Below are 24583 nucleotides of genomic sequence, written 5' to 3' on the forward strand. Positions count from 1 at the left end.
TTCCTTTGGAATATAAGAAATCCAGTAGATATGGGTTTTTGATATATTTTGTATAATGTTGTACATATAAATATTCCAAAGTATTGTGCAGATATCTCACCGCTATCACACTGACTTCAAAGCAGAATTCTCCAATGTACAGCTGCACAAATTATGATCACTCCCTTTATAATAATCTACCAGAGAATTTTGCATGTAAAATAGTCTCCATTGCATGTTGTCTTCCCCACAGGATTGCATTTTGCTTGTGCTTGCAGCAAATACTCCCCTTTTAACTTTTATGTTACTAATATGCAGTTACTTTCCGGATTGCCTTTTTTGGAGCATTACATTGCATACTTTTGCAATTAGTTATTATTATTTTTTTTATACTCTTGCATGTCTGTAGTTGTACATTGTTTTTACATGTTATTAGCAGCATTATTTGAGGCATTTTCCACATAGCTCACCATCTTATTAAGTTGGATATGCTTTTTGTGCCGCAACTATAATCATAGTGTTATATATAATCAAGCATTAGCCATAAAACTTCTCAATATATTTGCGAGTATGATCTGATTGGATGTTAGAAACCCTCAAACTTCTTACAGGGATGGTACCAGGAATTCCGGATTATCAGAATATATATATATATTGTTTCTATAATTATATAGATCGGAATGATATATTGATGTGAAGAGGGGAAACTTTATTTTTTCTTTTTTTTTTTCCAATATTGTGCTGGATATGACTTTCCAAAGTGCTCCGGTCAAAGCTACTTGATTGCCTACACACAACTCATTTAATATTATTAATTTGGGAATTGTAGTCCATTTTAAGATTACCTTCTAGGTTTGCTATTACTAATACAATCACGAACAACTCTGTTGTTAATCTGTGAGCTTGAGTTTGGTTTCCTCTTTTCTTCCATGTCACTATTTCCCTGCCAGCCTGCTACACAGTTCCCTACTCTTTTCGATGCGTCTTGTTGCTTTCCATTTCCTCTATCCTGCTTCAGTATTTCCTCTTTTACGTCCACTAGAGAAGTCTAGTCCATATGCCACCTTTTACATATTTGGTCTAATGCAAGGACTTTGTTCCTATCTATTTCTAATCTGAGTCTGTACTAATAACAAGTATTTGGCCTTTTACTTTCTATTCGTTTTGGTGATCTGTTTTTTTGTACTTAATATGTGTAATTATTCTATTTTTAGATGTAGCAAACCATTTCTGCTTTTATTTTTCACAAAATGAATTGGTCCAGACATTGTCTGAAACAAATCCCTCACATCTCCATAACTAAGATCTAGATAACCGCCTGCAAAATATAGAAATTCAAAAAAAAGATGTTTAAAGAAGACCTGTCCTCTCTCCTGACGTGTCTTTTTTTTATTAAAAAATTGTATTCCCCATGGAATAAAAATTCTGGAGCAACTTTTATTAGGACTATGTGTTGTGTTCCTTCTAGAACTTTATAAATAAATTGACAACTGGGTGTTACCAGTTGGGGGTATTTCGCTACACAAACTGACCATATTCCCAGAATTATATGAAAACATGTTCCAGAATCGTTATATTGTGGGGAATACGAGTGTTTATTAAAAGACTAGAAATTCGGGATATTCAACACGACCGGTCTATTTTAGTAGACTGCCCAGCAAAGAACCACCAGCTGTACATAGTTATCAGGTTCCCATAGTTAATGTTGTTAATAGATGTCTCATAAGACCTGTATTATTCCTTGTTGGCTAGCTGGGTGACAGAACGTGAGAACTATATCATGCGAATAAATTATAGGGAACATTTTAAGTAATGTTTTTCTCATTAATGTCATTGGGGTGCACCGCACCTTGGGTATAGGTCCCTGCGACTAGGAGGCAACACTAGATAGGAAAAAAGTATTGTCTTTGCCCGGGCAGACCATACCCTTCCCACAGACACTGGCCAATTCAGTTTTAAAGAGGCTCTGTCACCAGATTATCAAATCCCTATCTCCTATTGAATGTGATCGGCGCTGCAATGTAGATAACAGCAAAGTTTTTTTATTTTTTTTATTTTTAAAACTATAATTTTTGCCCAAGTTATGAGCAATTTTATATTTATGCAAATGAGCTTTTCAATGGACAACTGGGCGCGTGTTCTCGTTTTACCAACTGGGCGTGTATTGTGTTTTTACCAACTGGGCGTTGTGGATAGAAGTGTATGACGCTGACAAATCAGCGTCATACACTTCTCATCGTTCCCACCCAGCTTCTTTCACTGCAGACACACAGCATGATGTCACCCACAGGTCCTTCAACCTTGGCGTCGGACAGAGAAGATACATGTGCTCCAGCCATCCGAGAAGGTAATATGCTCATCTCTAGGGAGTTTACTATGCTTACCTGCACACGGTGATGCTGCTGCAGATTCAACTGTACTCTCTCGGACACCTGGAGCCTATGTGTCTTCTCTCTTCCGACGCCAAGGTTGAAGGACCTGTGGGTGACCTCCTCGTTCCCACCCAGCTTCTGTCACTGCAGACACACAGCGTGACGTCACCCACAGGTCCTTCAACCTTGGCGTCGGAAGAGAGAAGACACATCGGCTCCAGGCGTCCGAGAGAATACAGTTGAATCTGCAGCCGCATCACCGTGTGCAGGTAAGCATAGTAAACTCCCTAGAGACGAGCATATTACCTTCTCGGACGGCTGGAGCCCATGTATCTTCTCTGTCCGACGCCAAGGTTGAAGGACCTGTGGGTGAAGTCACGCTGTGTGTCTGCAGTGAAAGAAGCTGGGTGGGAACGATGAGAAGTGTATGATGCTGATTTGGCAGCGTCATACACTTCTATTCACAACGCCCAGTTGGTAAAAACACAATACACGCCCAGTTAGTAAAAACACAATACTCGCCCAGTTGCTAAAACGAGAAAAAGCGCCCAGTTGTCCATTGAAAAGCTAATTTGCATAAATATAAAATTGCTTATAACTTGGGCAAAAATGATCGTTTTTAAAAAAAACAAAAAACTTTGCGGTTATCTACATTGCAGCGCCGATCACATTCAATAGGAGATAGGGATTTGATAATCTGGTGACAGAGCCTCTTTAAGCCTATTGTCTGTAGGAGGCAGACATGACCTGATACTCACGTCTGCTGCTATTTTTTTTGTTTCTATTCTCTCCTTATCTGTAGAAGGGTTGTCAGCCTGTTCACAGTTTAGTCAGTCCACCTGCGAGTGTTGGGAAACCGGACATTCTTCTGCACCGCCAGTCACCTAACCTTCCTTTTCTGCTACCGCAGATGGAGTGCCAGTAACTCCACTGTACATGCGAGGTTACTGATGAGAGGTAACCCTGCGTACACCCGAAGGCTCCAAAGGGTGAGACGTTTTTTTTTCCCCATTACAACTCAAACACCAGTAGATGGTTGTCTCCCCCAGAAACACACCTCCCCTTACCTTCACTATTTGGGGTCCTAGCCTTCAAAGACCCTGTTACTCTAGGGGCTAGATTCATTTTTATTGGGAGGAAGATTTCTTCTCTGAACATCTTGAGAGATTGGCACCTCTTTTTTTTACTTGCCTATACTCCTGTGGCTCATTGTCCGGTTTCTTTGTGTTGGTGGGACAGGCACCGTTTTGCACTGCTCATCCCGCCGGCACTGCTGCCTGGCTTTTTAGTCTCCGGCTTTTTCCAAGCTTCCACCAGGCTGCAATCCTTCCTTTTTTTTTTTTCTCAACCCCATGCCTGTCAAATGCTGGGTTTTGGACTATCGCCTCTTTACCGTCATCTGTTGATTAGACAGAGATTTTCCCTGGAGATGTGTTTGAGGGTGGGGTGGATGTCTCTGATGAGATCTTTTTGAACCGGCACCATTATAAACGGTCTGTGGACGATCTCTGTTGTTTAGCTTGTTTATTGGAACCATCTTCTCTTTCTTTGGTTTATAGGGGTTCACAGCTCCATGGGTCTGGTAGGCCAGCCTTTTGGCTGTATTGTATTGATATTTTTTTGCAACTTTTCCAAGGGTTCGCTTTCCCTCAGACATTTCTGCTTGTTTTCTTCTCTTTGCTCCTTCCATATGTAATTTCTCCTCCTCAAAAAGATTCTACCAAGCAAGTGGACATGGCTACATACTAGACCTGTGGCAGTTGTAATACAAGGTTTTCATGCTACTCCATTCTGCCCACAGTGCTTACAATTCAGCACCCCCAAGAGGGCTCCCCCTCCGCATGTGGCACCCCCTGCTGGGCTATGTCTATTTCTCATTCCCTAGGGAACTTTTCCAGACTATCCCAGTCTATGGTGCAGTCTTTTGCGTTTGCCTTCCCAAATTGCGGCAAAGCTTAGGGCCCTACCTCTCACGTTCGATCCCATAAGAGGTGCAGAAGTTCCAGAGACCGGTCCCATTCCTTGTCAGGCTGTTTTAAGGGGTTTTCTATTCATCTTCAATAGTGATCGTGCTTCAAATACGGATCAGTCTCTTTCCTATGTTTCCTCTGACACGGATTCAGAGTCAGAACAGGAATTGCAATTGACAGCTGCCATACAGGCTTTAAAACGTTATTCAAGGAGTAGAGACTATTCAAGGAGTAGAGACATCCTGACAGATGTCTTTCTGTTTCAAAACGCACAGATACTCGGTTTCCTTTTCAGCAGGACTTGATTTCAAGATGGTCTGTTTCTCCTTCTGTGGATGTGCCTATCTCAAGGCTATCAAGGACTACTACCGTCCCTCTGTGGCTTCACTTAGTGACCCTCTTGACAAAAAGTAGCGAAGTCTACTTTTATAGCCACGGGCTCTGCTTTCTGCCTGGCTTTTACACCTGCCTGGTTGAGTAAGTCCTGTTTAGTGTGAAGCAGCATGGTCTCCTGGCAGGAGTGCCACGGAAGGATTTAAGCCGAGTTTGCCTCTCAGGAGATCCAAAGTTTTTATTTGAGGCTTCCCTTGAGTCAGCCCACTTCAATACCAGGGCATCAGTTAATCGCTGGAAAACTTCCTCTTCTGTCTGTTTTTGCATGCGGGTGCTGGGCAGGATGGTGTCAACCTTTTTAAGGCAGTTCCATATGCACTATTCCACTACAGGTTCCTCCAGTGGGCGATCCTCACGCTGACACAAGTCTCAGGACTCACTGGGTTTGTCAGGAGTTGCGATGGTTGGAGGCCTCGACCACTATCACAATGTGTCGGTCTACTCTGCCCCTCTAGTGGTTGGTCGTCTCAATGGAACCCAGTCTGTCCGGATGGTGTTGCAGTTTTTGGTCTCCACACTGTTTAGGTCACTTGGTCACAGAAGGAGATTTCCTTACAGATCAACCTTCTGGAATTGAGCCCGATTTTCCTAGCCCTCTCCCATTGAACACTTCTTAAGGGTCGGCTGGTCAGGATCCAGACGACAACTCCACGGTGGTGTCTGAATCAAAAGTATAAAAATGCACGTATAGAAAAGATACACTTTTTTTTTTTTTTTTTTTTTTTTTTTAGAAAGGGAAAAATATGTATATATTTTCACAGTGATATACAAAAATACGCACTATAGCAATAGTGCGTAGTGAAAAGAGTCACCCAATATGCTGGAGTCCTCCTGTGTGAGATCATCCGGTAGATGTTGCCTTTTTCTGGATCTCGGTCTGTAAGAGGAGTCCTGCAGAGATTCACATAAGGAGACAGATGAGGCGTCTGTCTACGCCAAGTGCTGATGCAATGTTTCTGGGTCCGCCCCCTTTTTCAAGCATGTCCTATCTGAATCACCAGGGCAGCACCAGCAGTTGGGTTGCTCCGTTGGAGTGCCTTTGGATAATACTGTGGGCAGAGGCATATATCCGGGCTGTCAGCGGCACATTTGGGCAATTGCGTCGATGATTTTCTTATCCCAGAGAGCGACTATATCCAGGAGAGTGGTCTCTTCACCCACAGGTATTCTATCAACTGTGCAAGTAAGGCTACCCAGACGTGGATCTCTTGTCTCAACTACAAGGTTCTTAACTACGTTGCCAGGGCTCGGGATCCCAGGATCATCAAAGTTGATATGCTAGTCACTCCATGGAAAGAGTCTCTTCTCTTCTCTCCACTTCCACTCTTGTCCAGAGTACTCAAAAGACTCAAGTGGAAAGACGTTCCAGCGATTCTGGTGGCACCGTACTGTTCCCAATACGTAGACCTTATTAATCTACTCGAGGACCTTGGCGTCTTACCCTTTTACCTGAAAGGGAGGAGCAAATGTGCACTCTAGTATTCGTAATAGTATAAATAAAAGAAAATGACATGGAATACAATCGTGTTAGCCCCCTATATAAAAATATATAGGCAACGTCCCCAGAGTACTTTGATACATACAAGATATGACACCGAGATATGCAAGCCAAAGAGGACCAGTTTCAGGGTACACCACCCCAGCCCGACACGCGTTCCACCAATGTCGTTTGATTAAGGTTTTGTTTTTTTCGGGACCTTGGAAATTTTTTTTTTTTTTCTACAGCTTCTGTACAAACTAAATTAGCCAGTGTCTGTGGGAAGGTTACAGCCTGCCTGGACGGAGCCAACACTCTTTTCTACCTAGTGTTGCCTTCTCGTGGCAGGGGCCTAAACTCATGCTGCTGTGTACCCCATATAAATTCAGCAAGAAATAGAATTTACAGTGATTTAGAAAATCCAGCTTTTTTTTATTTTATTGGGTGGTGGATTTTTTTTAACATCTTTATGCTGCTATTGTTGCAGTTTTCACACTGGCAAACAAACTGACATTCGAGGTCCTTTTTCACCAGCCCGTTTTGGCCGGTACAACAAGCGCCGATTAATAATACAGCTCGTGGATCGGCGCTTGCTTGCTCCTTTCATAAGGGGCTATTATGGGGACGATACTACTCGTCCCATATATTTCTATCGTGTTGGCAGCAAATCTTCCTGTGCTGCCGACAAAGATAATATTTTGGGCATTTAAAACTATACAATCAGCCGATAAACGAGCGTTGGCTCGTGCATCGGCTGATCATTGCCCTGCTTACACAGGGCAGTGATCAGGAATACGCATTCTATGAACCTCTCGTTTGCCTGACAATTGGCTGGTGTAAAAGGGCCATTAAGGGGGTTTTACACTCGGCGATTATCGGGCAGACGAGCGTTCATTGAATGCTCGTTGCCGATAATTGCCCTGTGTAAACAGGGCAGCGATCAGCAGATGAACGAGCGTTTGCTGATCGTATAGTTTAAAAAAAATAAACTATTATCGTTGTTGGCAGCACATCTCCCTGTGTAAACAGGGAGACCCGCTGCTGACATGATAATGTATGGGGACGAGTGATCGGAGTAACGACCGCTCGTTCCCATGCATAGCTCCTTGTGACAAGAGCAAAGTAGCGGAGATCACTGATGTCTCGTTGATCAGCGTTTGCTGCTTTGGCCAAAATTGGCCAGTGTAATAGGGGCTTTACTGTTTTGTAGACATTACTTTTTAGTGGTAATCTCATTATCACAGGCATGATATAACACTTAACCAAGCAATTTTTTTTGTTTTTCCATTGTCTCATTTAAAGAGTTATTACTTTTTTATTTTTCGGTCGACATAGCTGTATGAGGACTTGTTTTTTTTTTACCCCTCCCCGGGATTAGTTGTATTTTTTTAATGGCACAGTTTTGGGGTACGTGTAATTTTTATGATTAACTTTTTTTGGGGGGAATAGAGAATGACGGCAATTCCGCCATTGTTCTATGCGTTTTAAATTTAGGCCGTTCACCGTGCAGTATAAATATTATTTTTTTTCTTCTGTGGGTTGGTACGATTACAACGATACCACATGTATAAGTTTCTTATGTTTTACTACTTTTAAAAATCGTGCAGCGTGTCCGACGTGGAACACGCAGTGCGATATTTTGGACGGAAATTCTGCTGCGGAGGAAAGCCGTTCATACTTATTCCCTCCCTCCTCTAACTTCTGCTCATGTCTGCCTTGATAATGTTTCAGGCCATGTGACGCTGCTGCGGTCACATGGGACGCAATGTCGTCCCAGGAGGCCTGACTGCGGTGTAAACACTGTGATTATGCCGCAAAAACCATAACACTTGGCTTTCTGTTACGGGTTTTTGCATCCCTATTGAATTCAATGGTGAAAACCCGTTACGGAAAATGAACAAAAACGCAGCATAAATTGACATGCTGCGGAATTAAATTCTGCACCACAGGTTAAGTTGACGTTTACGCTGCATTTTTTTTGCGCAGTGTGGGCATGAGATTTTCTAAATCTCATCCACTTTGCTGCTACTGTAAACGCTGCGGAATTTCCGCACAGAATTCAGTGCGGAAATTCCGCAGCGTTAACACTACGTGGGAACTCGGCCTTAGACACAGTTTATATCTTAGAATCTGTGCTGTAATCCTCTGCTGTGTCTTCTCTCCTGAAGGCAAACAGATGTCGGGAGCAGGAGACTGAGCTGTGCGCTTCAAAGGTCCTTGCAGTGCACTGCAATGGAAGCCGCATGGCCTATGCTGTGTGTGAGCAGATAACACAGATCTTTTACTGAACAGTCACATCTTACACACAGAGTTCTGTCATCTTGCTGTTCAGTGAGCAAATAACACAGACATTAGTACAACATCGCACAGTAAATCTGTACAGGTACTGATCAGCAAGGGCCTTCTAGCCACGTCCTCTCCTGTGTACAGAGCCGCAAGAAGTTCAGATTCCACACCATTAACCTCTGCCTCTCCACACCTCTGTCTGGTGAGTTCAGGGGAGGGCGAGCGCACGCGCACTATAGCTGCCAATATCTTGTATTTCTGTGTCTGACATTGTTATGGCGCAGTGTGGCTGGGATTGTATTGGGGCACTGTGGTACCCTATTGTCTCAAAATCTTTTATTTTCCTCCTTTTTTTTATGCTACAAGTTATGGGTGCGTCTTGTGGTTCAGTGCGTCCTATAGTCCGTAAAATGATTTGTTTCAAGAGCCATAACTTTTTGTATCTTTCCGTCAATGTAGTGACGTGGGCTTTTTTTTTTTTTGCGGGACGAAATGCAGTTTTCATTGGTACTTTTTCGGGGTTCATCGGACTTATTAATTAACTGTTATTATTACATTTTGGGAGGGGCAATGTAAAAAATAGCAATTCTGCAATTAGTTTTTTGCGTGTTTTTTTTTTTTTTTTTTTTTACGGCGTTCACCTTGCAGTTCAAATTACATGTTAACTTTATTGTTTGTGTCATTACGGTCGCGGCGATACCATAGGTGTGTACTTTTTTATGTCATTTTTACACTTTTACTAAATCCACTTTTTAATGGAAAAACTTTTTTTAACTAATGTTTATTAATATTTTTTATTTAACACTTATTTTTTTATTCCCACTATGGGACTTCACTAGGGGATCTCTCAATCGTAGATATAAAGCTTTGGTATACTTAGTATACCAAAGCATTATTGCCTGTCAGTGTAAGGCTATGTTCACACGGAGTATTTTGGGGGAGGAATATCTGCCTCAAAATTCCGTTTGGAACTTTGAGGCAGATATTCCTCTCCCTGCACGCCGATTTTCGCGGCAATTATGGCGCCGTTTTTCGCCCGCGGCCATTGAGCGCCGCGGGCATAAAACAGCGAGATATACGCTTTCTCCTGTCTCCCATTGAAGTCAATGGGAGGTCCGAGGCGGAAGCGCCGGAAGATAGGGCATGTCGCTTCTTTTTTACTGCTCGCGGGAAAAAGACGCCGACGCTTCCCATTGAAATCAATAGGAGGCGTTCTCGGGCCGTTTCTGCAGAGTTTTGCGACGCGGTTTCCGCGTCAAAAAACTCGGCAAAATACCCCGTGTGAACATAGCCTTAAACTGACAGGCAATCTATTAGAATGTGCCCCTGGCATGGCCTAATAGGCCCCATGGTTGCCACGACACCCCATCAGAGACCCGTAATTTCTGGGCCGCCAATGTGTAACAGAAGGAGCTCCCTCCCTCTGTAAACAAGTTAAATGCCGCGGTGGCTATTGACCGCAGCGTTTAACGGGTTAAACGGCCGCGAACAAAGTAAATTTTGATCGCTACTGTTGGAGCAGGAGCCCGGCTGTCGTCAGACAACCGAGCACCTGCTCCAGGCTGCACGGGACATCCGTGCAGGACTTAGTCTAGGCTGCTGTGAAAAGGTGGCTGCCTAAACGAAGACCCCTTAGTGACCGCCGTGAAAAGACGTATTTGTGGTCCCGAAAGTGGTTACGTTTGTCTATATAGTGCATGTATCAAGCTGTACTTCAGAAATATTCAAATATCACTGAAATTAATTAGGTAATTCTTGAGACCAAGAGCACTTAAAATCGTGCTTAAATAAATGATTTTGTAATCGTTTTGATATTTCTATTTTAGATTTTCCCTCCTTACTACTTAAAGGGGTTGTCCATAATTAGGAAAGTATGGCTGCCTTCTTTTAAAAACCGCACCACACCTGTCCATTGGTTGTGTGTGCTCAGTGTTATTCAAGTAAATGGGGCTGAGCTACATTCAAGCTGTGGCTAGTTGTGGGGCTGTATTTGAAAGGAGGCAGCCATGTTTTGCTAATACTGGACAACCCCTTTAAAACTGTTAGCAGATGCTAATGTTCAGCTATTGGTTAGACCACTTCTGTCATCTCAATCAGTCATTCCACCTTCTCTCTGTGCAAGTTCCCAAGCTCTTCTGCTATTGTCCAAGTGGTGGTTAACAGCGTACTATTATGTTGTACTAATTGATTGTATTAACTTTTTTGTAATACTGTTAAATGTATGTTGTGTGTTTTTTAAATATATTAATACATTTTGTATTTTCATATGTGTAGACGCTGGTTTTCAATACAGAATAATCAACTAGTATATCAGAAGAAATTTAAGGTGAGAGCTATATATTGTCGTGAGCACAGCCTGTGTCTGATGGATTCAGTTGGCATCTATACGTTTTCATCCAATCTGTTTACAGCACTACTACATTATCAGGTGTGGCTCTATTTTTTTTCTTTCTCGTAGGATAATCCCACAGTTGTTGTTGAAGACTTACGTTTGTGCACAGTGAAACACTGTGAAGATATTGAGAGACGCTTCTGCTTTGAGGTGGTTTCCCCTACTAAGTAAGTAGGCAATCTTAGTCAAGTAACCCCATCTTTATATTTGTTCAAGAACAAAATTAATTTTGTTAGTTTTTAGGTATTTTGTATTAGAAGAGACCTGAAGATATCTAAATTTCTAAGCTCCGTGTAGTTATAGATGCTTCTATTAGATGTAAGTTTTGTTGGTTTTGTTTTTAAAAAATTTTTAGATTTGGTTTCATGGTCCATATTCTATTAATTTCTGTCGGGAAATTTTTTATTTTACATTCTCTAGTTATATGCTTTCAAACGTAGGTTGATGAATTTGGAGAATGTCACCATGCAACATGCAGTTTATTAAGAGCACTTCAATTGAGCGATGTTTCTATCTTTTAAAATTTGACACATTATTTCTTTCCTATGGAGGGGCTGCAAAATCCTACAATTATACATTTTGCCATTTGTACTTGTAATGTAAACTTCATTACAGGAAATATAGTTGGCGTTTATTCTACAGCTCTTACACATGTAGACTGTAGTACTTCATTTTCCTTTTTTATTTTATAGCCTCTGCTGAAATACTGCAACCTGTTAGATAATGTACGAAGCTCAGTATTATTTACTGGTATTTTATCCTAACCACCTTTACAGGAGCTGTATGCTGCAGGCTGACTCTGAGAAGCTGCGCCTGGCATGGATCAAAGCCGTTCAGACCAGTATTGCTACAGCTTACAGAGAAAAAGGGGACGAAGCAGAGGTCAGCTGATATTCCGGTGTTTTAAATATGCAAGCACCCTATATAGCCGTGTCCATTTATTAATTGAGATTAATATTTTTAATGGACTTAGAGAACCTTTCTCCTCCCCATACATGTGCAGCTGAGTGCAGCATGTAATGGGGAGTGCTGCACAAACCCTGGGGCACTTTACATCCTCCGTTATTTAGCGATCGGTGCCGTAATATTTGGTGCCCGATATTTAAAGAGGCTCTGTCACCAGATTCTCAAATCCCTATCTCCTATTGCATGTGATCGGCGCTGCAATGTAGATAACAGTAACGTTTTGTTTTTTTTAAAAACTTTCATTTTTGGCCAAGTTATGAGCTATTTTATATATATATGCAAATGAGCTTTGAAATGGACAATTGGGTGTTTTTTTTCCGTTATGTCCAACTGGGCGTGTATTGTGTTTTTAACTGCGCGTGTTTACGTGTATGACGCTGACCAATCAATGACCAGTCAGCGTCATACACTCCTCTCCATTGATTTACACAGCAGCGATGTGCAGCCACATACACAGAGATTATCGTTAATAGAGTGTCCTGATAATGAATACACATGACCATCCAGCCTGGACGTCATGTGTATTCAGAATCCTGACACTTCTGAATCTTTTCTTTGAGATTTCCAGCAAGTGAAACGAAATCTCGTTTTCCTCCGTAATCTCGCGAGATTACGCGTGGCTTGCGGGAATCTCACAGAAAAGATTCAGAAGTGTCAGGATTCTGAATACACATGACCTCCAGGCTGGATTTCATGTGTATTCATTATCAGGACACTCGATTAACAATAATCTCTGTTTATGTGGCTGCACATCGCTGCTGTGTAAAACAATGGAGATGAGTGTATGACGCTGACTGGTCATTGATTGGTCAGCGTCATACACGTAAAAACGCCAAGTTAAAAACACAACACACGCCCAGTTGGACATAACGAAAAAAAAACGCCCAATTGTCCATTTCAAAGCTCATTTGCATATATATAAAATAGCTAAAAAACAAACAAAACGTTACTGTTATCTACATTGCAGCGTCGATCACATGCAATAGGAGATAAAGATTTGAGAATCTGGTGACAGAGCCTCTTTAAATAACCCCCTGAACAGTCAATGGGGCGTGTTACTATGATTGTGACACTGTCCAATCAGATATGGACAGTGCCACAGCAGGAGAGAGAGTGTGCGATTGCAGTCTTTTCACCCGAACAGGCAAGGGGGCATGTCCATGCTACGGACAGGGCTGTGGAGAGGATCTCTTCAGCTCTTGTGAGAGATCAGTCTTGTATTCCCTGCTGAACTGGCAAGGGGGCGTGTCTCTGCTACGGACATTGTAAGCGCTCTTACACTGTCCGTAGCAGTCACACACCGCCATGCCAGTTCAGCAGACAAAGTACAAAACTGATCTCTCGCAAGAGATAAGAGCTCGCATTAGCGCTCTCCTCAGCTCTGTCTGTAATGCTGACACGCCCCCTTGCCTGTTCGGGTGAAAAGACTGCAATCGCACACTCTCCTGCTGTGGCACTGTCCATATCTGATTGAACAGTGTCACAGCCATAGTTACACGCACCCTTGACAGTACACGCCCCATTGACTGTTCAGGGGGTTATTTAAATATCGGACGCCAAATATAACGGCACCGATATCTAAATAACTGAGGTAGGTAGAAAAAAACATGTAAAGTGCCCCAGGGTTTGTGCAGCCACCCACATTACATGCTGCACATGTATGGGGAGGTAAAAGGTTCTCTTTAAGTATACATTTCTCTTTTTATAGAAAATGGACAAGAACCCTTCCATGTGTAACGCCAGCCCAGAGTCTGAATCAAAAGAGAAGTTGGTTAAAGGAGAAAGTGCCCTGAAGCGAGTGCAGTGTATTCCTGGCAATACAAAATGCTGTGATTGTGGTTTACCTCATCCTCGTTGGGCCAGTATTAATCTTGGCATCACTTTATGCATTGAATGCTCAGGAATTCACAGGTAAACAGTTATTGCACAAATCTCTATAAATTGTATCTATATTTCAATTGTTGACATTGGGGCAGATATACTGTTCATAGTGCCCCAGAGTTTTGGCTTGTCGTGGCTAAATACATTTAGTATTTTGCATCAGACTTCTTATTGGCATGTACCAGAATTTAGGCACAAATTGGTGATATAAAGTAAACCACCCAAGAGGTGGAAAGAAGAAACAAGTGTCTGACATGTGCCAAGCGGCACTAAATTGTGTTAAATTTGGCACTTCTGCAGCCTAGCTCATCTAGTTTTATGCCGTTATCGTTTTAGATGGTATTAACCCCTTCCCACCACAGCCATTTTTCAGATTTCAATTACCCCCCCCCCCCCCCCACATTCCAATAGCCATAACTTTTTTTTTTTTTTTTCCGTCAATATAGCCCTATGAGGGCTTTATTTTCGCTGGACAAGTTGTCGTTTCTCATGGCACCATTTATTGTACCATATAATTTACTAGGAAACAAATCTTTGTGTGGTAGAAAATGAAAAAAACAATGATTCTTCTATTGTTTTTTTGCCATAAATTTCCCCAAAAATTATTTTGCGTCGCCAAATTCTAAGAGCCATAAGCTGTTTTATATTTCCGTCGCTATTTTTTGCGGGACGAGCTGTAGTTTTTATTGGTACCATTTTGGGGTACCTGCAAGTTTTTGATGACTCCTTTTTATTCCATTTTTTTGTGAGAGATGAGGTGACCAAACAGCAATTCTGGCGGTTTTAGTTAATTTTTTTTACAGCGTTCACCCTGTGGGGTAAATAATATATTGTAATAGTTCAGAGTTTTACAGACGCGGCAATACCAATTATGTTTGTTTATTTTTCTACAATGCTTTAGGAGGAAAATGTTTTTTTAAAAACGTTTTAATATTTTTTTATTTATTTTTGTACATATAAAAACCTGATTTTTACTTTTCTCCTTTTTTATTAGTCCCCCTAGGGGACTTGAACCGGTGATCCTTTTTTTCTTGGACTTTATACTTTCTTACAGGCCTCTATTAAGCCCTGCCTCCGGGCCACTTAATAGGTGCACAAAGATGGCAGACCTGGGGGCCTTCATTAGGCCCCCAGGCTGCCATAACAATCGTCACTTCGTGGGGAGGCTGATGGGCTATTAGAGGGGGTCGTCTTTCTAACGCTTTATATGGTGCAATAGCTATTGAACACAGCATTTAAAGGGTTAAACGAGAGAGATCCCGCTCGTTACATTGAAGTGTACCCACTTTGTAAAACAAAATAAAAAAACCTACAGTGAAGAAAATAAGTATTTGATCCCTTGCTGATTTTGTAAGTTTGCCCACTGTCAAAGACATGAACAGTCTAGAATTTTTAGGCTAGGTTAATTTTACCAGTGTGAGATAGATTATATATAAAAAAAAAAAAAGAAAATCACATAGTCAAAATTATATATATTTATTTGCATTGTGCACAGAGAAATAAGTATTTGATCCCCTACAAACCATTAAGAGTTCAGCCTCCTCCAGACCAGTTACACGCTCCAAATCAACTTGGTGCCTGCATTAAAGACAGCTGTCTTACATGGTCATCTGTATAAAAGACTCCTGTCCACAGACTCAATTAATCAGTCTGACTCTAACCTCTACAACATGGGCAAGACCAAAGAGCTTTCTAAGGATGTCAGGGACAAGATCATAGACCTGCACAAGGCTGGAATGGGCTACAAAACCATAAGTAAGATGCTGGGTGAGAAGGAGACAACTGTTGGTGCAATAGTAAGAAAATGGAAGACATACAAAATGACTGTCAATCGACATCGATCTGGGGCTCCATGCAAAATCTCACCTCGTGGGGTATCCTTGATCCTGAGGAAGGTGAGAGCTCAGCCGAAAACTACACGGGGGGAACTTGTTAATGATCTCAAGGCAGCTGGGACCACAGTCACCAAGAAAACCATTGGTAACACATTACGCCGTAATGGATTAAAATCCTGCAGTGCCCGCAAGGTCCCCCTGCTCAAGAAGGCACATGTACAGGCCCGTCTGAAGTTTGCAAAGGAACATCTGGATGATTCTGAGAGTGATTGGGAGAAGGTGCTGTGGTCAGATGAGACTAAAATTGAGCTCTTTGGCATTAACTCAACTCGCCGTGTTTGGAGGAAGAGAAATGCTGCCTATGACCCAAAGAACACCGTCCCCACTGTCAAGCATGGAGGTGGGGAAACATTATGTTTTGGGGGTGTTTCTCTGCTAAGGGCACAGGACTACTTCACCGCATCAATGGGAGAATGGATGGAGCCATGTACCGTCAAATCCTGAGTGACAACCTCCTTCCCTCCACCAGGACATTAAAAATGGCTTGTGGCTGGGTCTTCCAGCACGACAATGACCCGAAACATACAGCCAAGGCAACAAAGGAGTGGCTCAAAAAGAAGCACATTGTCATGGAGTGGCCTAGCCAGTCTCCAGTCCTTAATCCCATCAAAAACTTATGGAGGGAGCTTAAGATCCGAGTTGCCAAGCGACAGCCTCGAAATCTTAATGATTTACAGATGATCTGCAAAGAGGAGTGGGCCAAAATTCCATCTAACAAGTGTGCAAACCTCATCATCAACTCCAAAAAACGTCTGACTGCTGTGCTTGCCAACAAGGGTTTTGCCACCAAGTATTAAGTCTTGTTTGCCAAAGGGATCAAATACTTATTTCTCTGTGCACAATGCAAATAAATATATATAATTTTGACAATGTAATTTTCTGGTTTTTTTTTTTTATATAATCTATCTCTCACTGGTAAAATTAACCTAGTCTAAAAATTCTAGACTGTTCATGTCTTTGACAGTGGGCAAACTTACAAAATCAGCAAGGGATCAAATACTTATTTCCTTCACTGTATATAAATTTGATATTCCTGTAATCCTACTGACCTGCAGAATAAAGGTAACCTATCATTTATACTGCACGTTTTAATACTAAATAAAACCTTGTCTCACAAAAAATGGAATTAAAAGTGGTTACATGTGTGCAACTGGTACAGCTGGTATCCATTGACAGCTGAGATTTAACATCTAAGCTGTAGCCCTTATATTCTAGTCGCAGAAAGCATTTAAAGTCATGATGTAGGGGTATGTGCACACACACTAATTACGTCCGTAATTGACGGACGTATTTCGGCCGCAAGTCCCGAACATGAAAACATGATTACAGTACGGGACAGTTGTCCTGCAGCGAGGCAGGGACTATTAGCATCGTACATAAGTATGATGCTAGGAGCCCGGCTCCCTGCACTGTGTTCGGTCCGGTACTTGCCGCCAAAATACGTCCGTCAATTACGGACGTAATTAGTGTGTGTGCACATACCCTAGTACATATGTCCTTGGCAGTGAAGCAATCAAAGCTTTTGATATACTTTTGATTAAAAAGCAACAAGTCTTTTTCCTTTGTTTGTGAGGTAGTGGTTTGAAGCACACTCCTTCATGTAGGTCATTTGTCAAATTGTATTCACTCTTGTATTACATGTCCTGTAATTGGGGCTCATGATCCCACAAGGAAGAGTCCTTAACCCCCTAGGACAGTCACATTAACGTCACATAACTCAGATGCCTGGAGTGTATTAACCTCTTAGTGACTACTAATTTTAGCCTCCAGGACCAGTAATTTTTTTCTTTTTGTGTTCGAGCGGTTATAACTTTAAAAATGTTTTCTTCAATGTAGCTGTATGAGACCTTGTATTTTGCGTCACAAGTTGTAGTTTTTAAAGGAACCATATTTTTTAAGGGAGGGGGAAATGGGAAAAATCTCAGCAATTCAACACAGTTTTTTTTTTTCTTGTTTACATAAATAATTTTTTGACTTAATTCGTTATGATTATGACTCTACCAAATATATTGTTTTTGTTTATGTTTTATTACTTTTGTACAATAAAAACAACTTTTTTTTTGTAAACAAAAGGACTTTTGTTATGTGACGCCACATTCCATGACTTGTAGCATTTTTTTTATTTTTTTTCGTCTATGTAGATTTATGACTGCTTATTTTCTGTGGCACGACTTTTAGGTTTCAATTTTATTATTTTGGGATACATATGACCTTTTATGATTACTTTTTATTCTTGTTTTTTGAGGCAAGATGAACAGAAAACTGCTATTGTGGCCTTTTTTTAATTGATTTTTTTGGGCTTTTACCATGTGGAATAAATAATGTTCATTTAATACTACAGCTTGTTTTTTTTTTTTTTTATTCTTTTAATTTTTTTTCTAAGTATGCTCTCTGATGGATAATAAATATTAAGTCTTTTGTATAATGCCAACATATTCCGTAGCACTTTACAATTCAAAGGATACATGTACAGATAAAATCTGACATTACATCGTTACAAAACTAACAATTCAAACAATCTTGTTTGTCAAGGTGAAGGGTAGAGTTGTATGTTTTAAGAATGAATCCGTAATGGCGAAAACCTGCCGACTTTCTCCATATCGGTTCGGCACACCTCGAGCAATGCTGAAGAAATCGAGATTGAGGCCTGTTCCAAGGTTGTCGCCTTCTGTTTCTGGAGGTTCGGAGTGTAGAGAGCACTGCTTCATCCAGGGCACAATTGAGAATTTCATTGTAATGTTTGGCAGCCAGATTGGGACAGAAGAGGGAAGAGAGAGGACAGTGAGGACTGTAGGCTGTCTATTATAAGTTGGTGATTGTGAATGGCATGTACTTTAAATTTCGTGATGTGTGATGGGTATGTCCTGAGGAGGCAGACAATTTTTTTTATAGTAGAGAAGGTTGTGGTCAGAGAGCGGTAGAGGAGAGTTAATGAAATCAGAAACGGAGAAGAGCTAGGAGACTAACAGAAGAGAATTCCCATCTTCATGTGTAGGAGAATTAGCAAGTTGTGAAAGGCCCATGGAAGAGGTTGAAGATAGAAACTGAAAGGCAGATAAAGAGATTGGGTTATCAATGGGGATGTTAAAATCACCCATAATGAGTGGGTGTACAACTGCCACTTGGAGGGAGAAAGGGCGGAAGATTCTAAGGGTGTGGACCTTTTTAAAGGAGGGGAATGTGAATGAGAGGACAGGGGGGGAAATGACCTGGAAAGTGCGGTGTGGGGAAAGAAGTATGCCTATGCCTCTACCCTGACTGTTCTTAGGTCTGGGGGCATAACAGAAGTTTAGACCACCATAAGACATAAGATAGAGCAGCAGGGAAAGTGGTGTCAGTTAAGTTCATGTTTCTTTAAGAGCCAGGTTGAAAGAGTTAGAAAGGAATCGGTCAATAATAAAGGTGAGTTTGTGCCACACGGAGCGATAGTTTAAGAGCACACAGTTAAGGGCAAATGTAGACGATGCGTATTACTTGCGGATTTGCCGCACTTATTTTTCTGTGGCAAATCCACAGCGTAATACAGTACCAGCAAAGTAAATGAGATTTCAAGTAATCTCTACGTAAATTGACCTGCGGTGTGTATTTTAAAATCCGCAGTATGTCAATTTGTCTTTCATTTACGCCTGAGAGTTATATCTTTATAAAAAAAAAAAATATTTATTACAAAATCTGCAGCATAAAACCGCACGGATTTCTACATCAAAATTTAAAAACCGCACCTAAAATCGCATTAAAAAAATGGACTATTATGTGCAAATTTTACCTGCGGAATTACCTGCGGTTTTGATGATGCAGATTTTCTGCACCAAATTCTGCAACGTGTGCATGTAGCCTAAAGGAGACCAGAGAGAAGACATACAATGAAGGTTAATCAGATTTGCCAGGTTTCTATATGTAGCAGGTAAAAGGTTGAACTTCGGAGTAGAATAGGGAGGACCAGGGTTAAAGGGGTTGTCCGGGCACGGACAACTGATGACCTATTCACAGGATAGGTCGTCAGTAAATGATCGGTGGAGGTAACGACACCCAGACACCGCACTGATTAGCAGCTCTGGCTGTCTCCGGATGTTATGCAGTGTATGCAGAGTCCGGATCTGGAAGCAGATGGCTTTGTACACTGCCTAGCGGCCTGTTCACTTGAATAGGACCAGAGCTGCAGTCAGGGGGGGTATTAGGGGTACTACTGTAGGGGGCCTGGCCAAACTTAATTGAAAGGGGGGCCCGGCAACTGCCGCTACTTGCCTTTGGTAGAAAAAAAACAGGCCCCTGCAATGGGGCCTGTTCTTTTCACCAAAACAATGTCGTGAGCTGCGGGCCCCCCCTCTCGTCAAACACCGCCGTGAAACACCGCCCGCTTGCGCGAGCGTGCTCGGGCCCGCCGGCAAGAGGGAAGCGGTGCGCCCGCACCACAAGAACATCGCTGAACTACTGGCAAGGACAGCCACACAGGGAGAGCGGCGCACAGACTAGTTACCTGCTGGCCCGCCTCCTCCAGAGCGTAGCTGCGTAAGGAGAGGGGGAGGAGTCCAGTTGCGCGGCGGCAGGAGTTCTACGATCCCCGCCATTTTCAGGAGCCTGGAGGTGAAGCACTGGACATCTGGACCGAAGGCATCGCCTGACGAAGACTGGAGTGGGAGCCAGCAGCTCTTCTGACAGTGAGTAAAGTGTCTCAAAGTGCTGATCATGTATGGCCCTGTTCACACAGAGTATTTTGCAGGCCGAAAAAATCTGCCTCAAATTTCCTTAAAGAATTTTGAGGCAGATTTTAACCTGCCCACACTATCTTGCCGCGTTTTTTGCTGCGTTTTTTGCCTGCGGCGATTGAGGACAGCAGACAAAAAACGCAGCGAAAAATGCATTTTCTGCCTCCCATTGATTTCGATGGGAGGTCAGAGGCGGAACAGCGGCAAGAAAGGACGTGCTGCTTTTTCTTTTTTCCGCGACTGGCTCCCATTGATTTCAGATTATATCAATGGGAGGCGGTTTTGGAAGTTTTTTGGTGCGGATTCTGACGCAGTGTCCAAGTCCATATCAAGGCCCAAAAACTCTGAACTGGGCCTTATTGTTAGGGCTTATTCAGACAAACGTGTAATCCGTCCGTGCAACGTGCGTGATTTTCACGCGCCTCGCACGGACCTATGTTACTCTATGGGGCCGTGCAGACTGTCAGTGATTTTCACACAGCGTGTGTCTGTGTGTCCGCTGCGTAAAACTCACGACATGTCCTATATTTGTGCATTGTTCGCGCATCACGCACCCATTGAAGTCAATGGGTGCGTGAAAATCACGCCCAACACTTCCGCAGCAGTATAAACTATGAATGAAAACAAAAGCACCACGTGCTACAAACGTACAAACAGAGTGTCATAATGATGGCGGCTGCGCGAAAATCACGCACCCACGCATCATACGCGGGTGACACACGGAGCTGTTATGGACCTTTTGAATGCGCAAAACGCCACTTTTTTGCGCGTGCAAGAAGCACACGCTTGTGTAAATCCGGCCTTAGGGTAGGAACACACTAGGCATGAACACTGCGGATTTTATGCAACACATTTTATTGTGGAAAATCCGCAGCGTATTACAGTCGCATCAGAGTGGTTGAGATTTGAACAAATCTCATCCACACGCTGCAAAAAAAATTGACCTGCAGTGTGGCTTTTTAAGCCGCACCATGTCAATTTATTCTGTGGAATCGCCGCTCCTCTGTTGCGGAAATGCTGCGGTTCTGCCGCAAAAATCACAAATGAGAAAAAAAAAAAAAGGCACTTTTTAAAATTTATAAAAAAGTTTAGACATACCCCGGCCGTAGTTTAGGTAAAGCTAGGCCCAATTTAGTTAGTTCAGCTATTAATCAAAACTAAACCAGGTGTCTGTCTGGGGAGTTTCCACTGTTTTGGCACCACAAGACCTCTTCAAACCAACCTGACACGGTGCTTAAAATATATTCTAATAAAAAGGAGGCCCCAAAATCCTCTAGGTGCGCCTTTGCTTCTGAGGCCGGTGCTTCAGTCCATTAGCAAACTAGGGCCACATGTGGGATATTTCTTATACCTTTTTGTGTTAGAGGAAAAAATGGATTTTCCGACAAAAAAAAGAAATTTGTAAATTTCCCCCCTACTTTGCTTTACTTCCTGTGAAACACCTAAAGGGTTAAGAAACTTTATAAATGCTGTATTGAATACTTTGGTGCAATTTTTAATATTGGGTGAGTTATGGGGGTTTTTAATATAGAAGGCCCTCAAAGCCACTTCAGAACTGAACTGGTACCTATAAAAATAGGCTTTGGAAATTTTCTTGAAAATGGGATAAATTGCTGCTAAAGTTCTAAGCCTTGTAACGTCCTAGAAAAATGAAAGGATGTTCAAAAAACTATGCCAACATAAAGTAGACATATGGGGGATGTAAATTAGTAACTATTGTGTGTGGTATTACTATCTGTCTTACAAGCAGATACATTTAAATTAAGAAAAAAGCTAATTTTTGCAAATTTTTCCTAAAGTTTGGTGATTTTCACCAACAAATATTGAATTTATTAATCACATTTTTCCACTAACATACAGTACAATATGTCACGAGAAAACAATCTTTGGAATGCTTTTACCTATCTAAGCTATTCTAAGTTATTACTACGTAAAGTGACACATGTCAGATGTGAAAAAATTTGCTGCATCCACAAGGCCAAAACGGGCTCAGTCCTGAAGGGGTTAATGATGATAAAACAGAATGATATACCATAATGTAGGTGCAACAGAGATTAAGTGTCAGTATTTGAATTGATTATGTGACGAACCATTGCGACCAAGGAGAAGAAGGTATCCTGTATAAAATTCCGTTATCACTCCCTTTAGATTAATCTATACGGGGACAGGCGACTGATCACAGATTCTCCCCTCTCCTCCCCCTGCACGCAGCATACACTTTCCCCACTGCCACCGTCTCTGTTGTTCACACACGCTAAAGAGCTAGAACTACAGTTTATGCAGCTCCCACTTCAACCTGCTCTAGTTCTGGCTAGAGTCGTGATCCCGGCCTTGTCTTTAGAGGCTCTGTCACCACATTATAAGTGCCCTATCGCCTGCATAATGAGATCAGCACTGTAATGTAGGTGACAGCAGTGTTTTTTATTTAGAAAAACGATCTATTTTCACTATGTTATGAGTGATTTTCGCTTTATGCTAATGACTTTCTTAATGCCTAACTGGGCGTGTTTTTTACTTTTGACCATGTGGGCGTTGTAAAGAGAAGTGTATGACGCTGACCAATCAGAATCATATACTTCTCTGCATTCATGTAATCAGCCCATAGTGATCTTGCTCGATCAGTATGTGCAGTCACTTACTTACGTATTAACGTTACTGAAGTGTCTTGACAGTGCATAGACATTCCTTCCAGCCAGGACGGGATGTCTATTCACAATCCCGACACTTTGGTAACGTTTGTGTGGTACTTACAGCACAGCAAAGTGTAATCTCGCGAGCTCAGACTGTAAATGACAGGTTACAGCGAGATTACGCTTGCTCTGCTTTAAGTACCACACAAACGTTACCGAAGTGTCGGGATTTGTGAATAGACATCCCGTCCTGGCTGGAAGGAATGTATATTCACTGTCAAGACACTTCAGTAACGATAATATGTAAGTAAGTGACTGCACATACTGATCTAGCAAGATCACTATGCGCTGATTACATGAATGGAGAGAAGTGTATGACGCTGATTGGTCAGCGTCATACACTTCTCTTTACAACACTAAAAAAACCCTACTGTCACCTACATTACAGCGCCGATCAGATTATGTAGGAGATAGGGCACTTATAATGTGGTGACAGAGCCTCTTTTAAGACCAGGCCAAAATTCCTGTTCTAGCTGGAGCTAGAGAATTTAGGGCAGCAGCTCCCGCTGTGCTCAGGTTAAACTGTAAGGTCCTTTTCCTGTAGCCAGAGCACAATTTGGGATAAACTGTTAGGTGGTTGAAACTTAGGACATTGAGAAGTATTGGAGGACTGTTATAGATGCTGATAGCTTTAAAGAGACTCTGTCACCACATTATAAGTGCCCTATCTCCTACATAAGGAGATCGGCGCTGTAATGTAGGTGACAGTAATGCTTTTTATTTAAAAAAACGATCTTTTTTCACAAAGTTAGGAGCGATTTAAGTTTATGCTAATGAGCTTTCTCAATGCCCAAGTGGGCGTACTTTTACTTTTGACCAAGTAGGCGTTGTACAGAGGAGTGCATGACGCTGACCAATCGGCATCATGCACTCCTCTCCATTCATTTACACTGCACTAGCGATATAGATATATCGCTATGTGCAGCCTCATACACAAGCCCTAACATTACTAGTGTCCTGATAATGAATACACATGACCATCCGGCAAGTGAAACCAAATCTCGTTTAGCTCCGAGATCTCGCGAGATTTTGTATCCGTTGCTGGAATCTCACAAAAAAGAGTCAGAAGTGTCAGGATTCTGAGTACACATGACGTCCAGGCTGGATGGTCATGTGTATTCATTATCAGGACACTGTAGTTATGTTAGGGTTTGTTTATGTGGCTGCAGATAGCGATATATCTATATCGCTAGTGCAGTGTAAATGAATGGAGAGGAGTGCATGATGCCGATTGGTCAGCGTCATGCACTCCTCTGTACAACGCCCACTTGGGCATTAAGAAAGCTCATTAGCATAAACTTAAATCGCTCCTAACTTTGTGAAAAAAGATCGTTTTTTTTTAAATAAAAAGCATTACTGTCACCTACATTACAGCGCCCATCTCCTTATATAGGAGACAGGGCACTTATAATGTGGTGACAGTCTCTTTAGTTTTAGGTCTAACCACTAATTAAGCGGGTATTATACAATTTACAGTATATTTTCTGTTTCAGTTCCTCAGTCTTTAAGATCTTTGCTTGCAGTCATTCAATAGGAACTTTAATTGTTTACTTCAAATAGATAAATATATGTCCTG

The 24583-nt window shown here is 41.9% G+C and overlaps 1 protein-coding gene across 4 annotated transcripts in view; it reads left to right on the forward strand.

Annotated features, from left to right (window-relative positions):
- ACAP2 (ArfGAP with coiled-coil, ankyrin repeat and PH domains 2) overlaps positions 1-24583 on the forward strand; it is a 131445-nt gene that overhangs the window by 68096 nt on the left and 38766 nt on the right. For all 4 annotated transcript variants that reach the window (XM_075861748.1, XM_075861747.1, XM_075861745.1 and 1 more), the window contains 4 exons: positions 10752-10803; positions 10936-11036; positions 11646-11751; positions 13544-13746. In XM_075861748.1, coding sequence (XP_075717863.1) covers positions 10752-10803; positions 10936-11036; positions 11646-11751; positions 13544-13746 — 462 coding nt within the window. The remainder of the gene's footprint in view (positions 1-10751; positions 10804-10935; positions 11037-11645; positions 11752-13543; positions 13747-24583) is intronic.

Source organism: Rhinoderma darwinii, chromosome 4 (genome assembly GCF_050947455.1).
Source record: "Rhinoderma darwinii isolate aRhiDar2 chromosome 4, aRhiDar2.hap1, whole genome shotgun sequence".
In the NCBI taxonomy this organism is placed as follows: Eukaryota; Metazoa; Chordata; class Amphibia; order Anura; family Rhinodermatidae; genus Rhinoderma; species Rhinoderma darwinii.